Genomic DNA, 6,444 nt, shown 5'->3' with positions numbered 1-6,444 from the left:
ATATAATATATGACACATGCTAGAGTAGGTGAACTCGATTCTAATTTGTGAACCGGGGAAGTATACTACTTATAGATGAGTATCAAAGTTTTCTTATTGATGTTTGGATTCAGAATTTTTGCCAATTCAGTTTCTCCTAAATTCATTTAAATGTCTATAAGGACCTAAAAGTGGTTACCGTAAAAATGTTGGGATAAGTATTAGTTTTGTTAGGGACAGTATGAGTAAAATTTAGTTTCAGTAGAACCGGAAAAGTGAGTTTTAGTTTCTCTAATAACCAGTTTAGCTAAACCTATTCAATGAGGCATGGCATGACATCGATCGGCTTAAGCAAATACGCCTCCATCACTTACTCGGTGACCTAAAAGTGGTTACCGTAAAAATATGGGGATAAGTATTAGTTTTGTTAGGGAGAGAACAAGTAAAATTTAGTTTCAGTAGAACCGGAAAAGTGAGTTTTAGTTTCTCTAATAACCAGTTTAGCTGAACCTATTCAATGAGGCATGGCATGACATCGATCGGCTTAAGCAAATACGCCTCCATCACTTACTTGGTGCTGCTTCTGATTTCTTTGATATCAGCCGCATGGTTGTTAACAACTGATATAGATGTTGCTACAAGGAACCTTGCTGGAATTGGTGGGTGGGTGGGCACATGGTCGTCATCGTCATCAGAAGAGGTAACATGAAGCTACTTGAACTTTTCTTATGCTCTAGGCCAACTGTTATATGAGTGCGGATAGTGAAAGTAATTAGACTGAAGATCATGCCACTTTGTGAATAAAAAATCTGGCTCTGAATCATAGAATTTCAAAGTAAATGTGTTGTTAATCCCCTTTTCAAATATGAACATATGAAAACCAACACAGTCTCTCCCCCAATTATCAGACACTCATGTCATGATTTCCTAGTGATTTAGTATTACGATGAAACTATATTGGTACTACAAGCTGACACCACCCAAGTATGCCAAGTCATAAATCTTCTCTTACACATCACTGCTCAAACTGGACTGGGAGTGAACCCATTAACTGAATTGATCTATTTGTTCTTAAAATATTTATTTCAAGTTTTCTTTCAGATATTATTGTATTCTATTCTTATCTACATTGTAGAATTATGTATTCTCGATTATACTTGCTTCTATTTGTTTCCTTGACTACGAAATCGTAATTGATTTGAATTCTTTCCATCGGTCTTTTTGTTAGATCTCATGACACTGCATCTGTTGTTGACACCAAGCACCAATTGTGGCCATATATGTTCTCCCTCATACATGGCATCAGTGGTGTGTATGTATGATCAAGCAACAAGTGTTCGCTCTTTGATGAGTCTTCTTATCTGCAATTTATGCCTGGTCCATCTTCATACTACACATGGGTCTCACTTTAACATGGGCATCAGCACGACAGCAATCCACTATAATTTTATTCAAGCTAGCTAGGTTGCTAGACGATGGGTGTCGAAATAATTCTATCTCTTAAATTTGGAAGTCTTGACAAGGTAATGATGCTTCCCTCATTTGTATGGACTCGTATTTAGAATATTTGTCAGCTAGCCCGCTATCTTTACTTGCTCTATTCAATTATATTTCTGCAATGCTTGACCATTTATCTCATATGTAATGTCAACCGGATCATGTAGTTGTTACAAAATTTAAGAAAATGCATCTTTTAGCAGATAGAGTAACTCAAGTATATGGCATCTGTTGTAGCAGTCTTATTTTTATGCAAAAATTGATATTTGATTTGCAATGATTTGATCATTCGTTTTGATTCCATGTTCTTGCTGATGATCTTGATTTTAACCAAGCAGTCCAAACATCACCAGAAGTATACTGATAAACAATGTAGGGTTTTGTTGGCTCGGTATAGCGGGTTGAATTGAACAATTTGGCCTCTAGAAAAATGATAAAAATCATTCCCTTCCAATCCAAGTTTATGCTTGTTTTCCCTTTATGTTGTTGCTGATGGCTTTGATTTTAACCGAACAGTCCAAACATCATCAGAAGTCTACTGGTAAACAATGTCTAGATTTGTTTGCTTTGTATAGGGGGTTTGATTGAATATCTTGCTTCAGTACCTAAATATGGATCCTTTTCATGGATCTTGCCATCTTTATTTGCCCTCCGTTTTGAACTATTTGAGAAACATGAAGGGAAGCTCAAGCAAATACATCATTACCTTTTACTTTTATTTTCGAGTTGTTGGAATCAGCCTGGAAAACATCTTCAGGCAGACGATGGAGGCGAGGGAGGCCGCACCAGGCGTGGGCAAGGTCTTCCCTTGTGCGGCGAACGGCGAGCAGGCGAGGGCTCCTCTGGTGCGGTGGACGAGCAGGCGAGGCTGAACCAGGCGATGGAGGGGCGTGCGTGCGGCGAGCAGAGGTCGACGGCGAGCAGGCGAGGCAGCACCAGGCGATGGAGGGGCGTGCGTGCGGCGAGCAGGCGACCAGGCGATGGAGGCGAGGGCTCCTCTCGTGCGGTCGACGACGCGCTGGCGAGGCAGCACCAGGCGATGGAGGGACGTGCGTGCGTGGGTCTTGAAACCGTTTTGTATACGAGGTGGGGAGGGTACAGGTTTTGTCCTGGGTGAACCGGTTTGGTTTAAGCAGGGATGAAAAAAAAATCGATTGGTTTAAGGAGGGATAGAAAAAAATCGGTGGAACTGTGGCTGGTATACCGACGAGGGATCTGCGTGGTCGAACCATCACGACAGACGGCAGATCCCCTTTAATAGTAGAGATAAAGCTAAGGTACACCATTGTTGTATTCTTGAAAAAAAACATACTCCCTCCGTTCCTAAATATAAGTCTTTTTTGAGATTTACTAATAGATTTACTAATAGACTACTCCCTCTGTTCCGAAATATAAGGCCTTTTAGAGATTTGACTATATACTACATACGGAGTAAAATGAGTGAACCTACACTCTAAAATATGACTACATACATCCGTATGTAGTATATAGTGAAATCTCTAAAAGGTCTTATATTTAGGAATTGAGGGAGTACATACGGAGCAAAATGAATGAATCTACACTCTAAAATATGTCTATACAGAATATGTCTATATACATCTGCATGTAATCCCCTAATGAAATCTCTTAAAAGACTTATATTTAGGAACAGAGGGAGTAGATCAGAAAGAGTTAGCACATCTTATAATTTTGACAATTAATATGGATCAGCAACAATTAATATAGACAGATTGGAGGGCGAAAAACATCTTATAATTGTTGGGAATAACTTTTTGATAATGGAGGGAGTAGCGTATTTGAACAGTGAACAGATGCTACACTAGCAGCACCAAGTATTATATATAAAAAGAACTTCGTAGGAAACAACCAAAATCCCATCGCCGATTACCAAATTAGTAGCCTATATATGAATTGCAAGTTTGTGGCTTCAACAAATGTTTAGCAGCAAAGCAGACAAACCACATTAATTTTCTAACAGCCATGCAGAAAAAGAGTAGGAATTGGAATCAAAGAATTAGAGTGGAGAAAAGAGATGAACATAATATAATCATAAATTTATTATTTAGCTACAATGCGTGTTTTTATTCACCACCAATAGGATTAAAACCCATATTCCCAGGAGCAGCAATCCAGCCTACCCCAAAATCCTCTGCACCAACAGCAAACGCCCACCACAACCCAAAAAGAATGAAAACGGTACTGGAAGTGTCACCTTCCTTAATAATCTACAAATATCTCCTTAATACATCAAAATTAGAACTTTTCAAAGCTTCCAACTTCTCAAGAATGTAGCCTGCATAGCAATTGTGGAATGGTAGAGCAAGGCGCCTAATCCGCGCGGGACTGGCCGGCACGGGATGAGAGGATGATGCCCACGATGAGACCGTAAAGGGCGAGCGCTTCTGCGAAAATGAGAATGAGGATCATACCCACGAACAGCTTTGGTTGTTGCGCATTAGCCCTGCAATAAAAAAATTCCACAAGAGATCAACATTGGTTTCGACTGTAGGAGGCTCGCAGTGCAGCCCCCATACAAAACAGTATCAATATGAAACTGAAAAACTGCGAAGGAAACATATTAACTGTTCCAAATAGTAATATAATATAGTCGACATTAAGCATTTGTTGCAAATCAAATATTTCAGAATCAAATCACATGCTTATACAAGAACATGTACTTTCGAAAGTAAATCTGCAATATTCTACCAAATAGTATGCAGCTATTATTTAAACATCAGGCCTTGAAGATACAGAAGATCAAACAATAACATAAGTTATTGCCCTCACTGTTTGCCGCTCACATGAGAACTACATAAGCGCAAGGTAAGAATATACTGTATGTTCATCATATATTATAACAAGTAAATTATCAAAACAGTATGAAAAAACTGTTAAACTAAAGTCACTTGCGATGTTTTCTGTATTTAATTTATGATAAAATCCAGAGAGAATTCCATAGTCACAAGTACAAGCAAGATGATTCAAACATATAACTGACTATTTATTACTACCTCTGTAAACAAATATAAGAAGTTTTAGGTCACTAAAGTAGAACGTCTTACTTTGTAGTGACCTAAAACGTCTAATATTTGTTTAGAGAGGGAGAACCATATACTCCCTCCGTTCCTAAATATAAGACCTTTTAGAGATTACACTATGAACTACATACGGATGTACATAAGACATACTCCCTCCGTCCCAAAATAACTGTCTCAAGCTTAATACAAATTTGTATTAGAGCTAGTACAAAGTTGAGACACTTATTTTGGGACGGAGGGAGTATTTTAGAGTATAGATTCACTCATTTTGCTTGGTATGTAGCCTCCTAGTAGAATCTCTAAAAGGTCTTATATTTTGGAACGGAGGGAGTAGACTGCATGGATTACAAACAGAAGGATCCACAATATCATGTAGGATTCTAGGAGATTTCGTTCTTAATTACTCAAGCTACGACTAATGACACAAATAATTCTTGCTTTGTAGAAATATATGCTACTACCAACATTAATGAACTATCACAAAGGGTGTAATCATGCCTGTTCTGGGAAAATAGATCCATGATGCTCACTGGGCATAAACTAATGCAAGACTAATTATTAATCAAACCGTAATGCACAGCACTATCTAGCTACGAGCATGCACATACCGCTTAAAAGTCAAAGACGGAAAGTTAAAGTTAAACAAATAAAAGCAGCAGGTGCATCTTTACCTGACTCCAGCATCACCGACAATGCCAATGGCCATGCCGGCGGCGAGCCCCGCTAGGCCACAGGCGAGCCCGGAGGAGAGATGGGCGTAGCCGTCGAAGAGGAAGTAGGGCTTGGCCTTGGGATTGATCCCGGTGCTGATGATGACGGCGATGATGAGGCCGTAGATTCCGAGCACTCCCGCCATGACGACGGGCACGATGGACTTCATGACGAGCTCCGGCCGCATGACCCCCATGGACGCCACCCCGACGCCGCTCTTGGCCGTCCCGTAGGCCGCCCCCATGCCTGCAAACGAAACCTGTCAAATCGCCTCTCCAGCCGGATCCAGCGCGGACGCGCCGCAGATCGAGCGAATCGGGGCACGGAACTCGCGGCGCGGCCACGGAGACCGGCAGATCGAGCCAAGGCGCGACCGCGAGCCCCACGGGAGCGGGGGGAGAACCCCCTCGGACATCTAACGAAATCTAGCTTTTCGTAAGAGGTGCCGCTCGATCGCGAGAGGAGGAGGAGAGGCGGTCGTACATGAGAAGACGAGGGCGGCGGCGGCGCCGAGGAAGCCGAAGAAGGGCGCCGTCTCATCGCCGCTGAACACCGACGACATACTTGCTCCTCTTCTTCCTCCTCCTCCGGTCGCGCTTTCCTTCGTGTGGAGCTCTGGGTGGCCTCGTCGCTAAGGAAGGAAGATGGTTGGTAGGGTGAGGAACGGATGGTCTCTCAAGTTTGCTTTTATTTTCTCCTCTCCTCTCGTCTCCTCGCCCCGACCCGATCCGATCTTGTATTGAGAAATAAAAACTCTGGAGGTATACAGGTGTGACGACGCTGGACTCCTTCGGTTTGCGGCCTGGCCCCTGGGTTCCTGCTTATTTCCTCGATCTCGCCACTTCTTTTTGTCTCCATCGGATCAGATCTCACGGCCATTTAATAAATGAGGGAAAAAAGATCTCTGGGCGATTTAACACCTTGTATTTATGATTCTTTTAGTAATCGAGAAGGAGAGTTTCGAAAGTTTGCGATCGAGGTAAATCGGAACTTGATAAATCAAAGTCCGCAGGGCACGACTCTGATGCCAGGCAGATCGAAAGTCCACAAATCCTTCAAGTCCATGCAGATCCATCATACTCCTATATAGCACCAATTCATCACAATTCATCAGCGCAACAAAGCAAAATATCTCATATTTAAACAATTCAGACATGTCAAATTGAAAATCAATGCCTAGGCCATGGCAGGCCCATGTGATGAATTCATGCCATCCGTG

The 6,444-nt window shown here is 41.8% G+C and overlaps 1 protein-coding gene across 1 annotated transcript; it reads right to left on the bottom strand.

Moving 5' to 3' along the window:
• Window positions 1-3,509: 3,509 nt before the first annotated feature.
• On the bottom strand, window positions 3,510-5,959 carry LOC123447979 (V-type proton ATPase 16 kDa proteolipid subunit). Its single transcript, XM_045124732.1, has 3 exons — window positions 5,709-5,959; window positions 5,186-5,471; window positions 3,510-3,937 (listed from the first exon to the last, which is right to left on the bottom strand). Exons 1-3 carry the CDS (start codon window positions 5,785-5,787, stop codon window positions 3,805-3,807), a joined length of 498 nt encoding a protein of 165 aa, XP_044980667.1. The 5' UTR covers window positions 5,788-5,959; the 3' UTR covers window positions 3,510-3,804.
• Between the last annotated feature and the right edge of the window lie 485 nt (window positions 5,960-6,444).

Source organism: Hordeum vulgare, chromosome 4H (assembly GCF_904849725.1).
Source record: "Hordeum vulgare subsp. vulgare chromosome 4H, MorexV3_pseudomolecules_assembly, whole genome shotgun sequence".
Taxonomy (NCBI): domain Eukaryota; kingdom Viridiplantae; phylum Streptophyta; class Magnoliopsida; order Poales; family Poaceae; genus Hordeum; species Hordeum vulgare.
This window is presented reverse-complemented; position numbering and strand designations above follow the sequence as displayed.

Bases quoted from the DNA above. Each gene is read 5' to 3' on its own strand.
- LOC123447979 (XM_045124732.1), bottom strand. From the start codon at position 5,787: ATGTCGTCGGTGTTCAGCGGCGATGAGACGGCGCCCTTCTTCGGCTTC. The intron at 5,472-5,708 runs GTACGACCGCCT...TTTCGTTTGCAG, and splicing joins CGCCGCCCTCGTCTTCTCAT to GCATGGGGGCGGCCTACGGG. The intron at 3,938-5,185 runs GTAAAGATGCAC...TTTTTATTGCAG, and splicing joins GTCGGTGATGCTGGAGTCAG to GGCTAATGCGCAACAACCAA.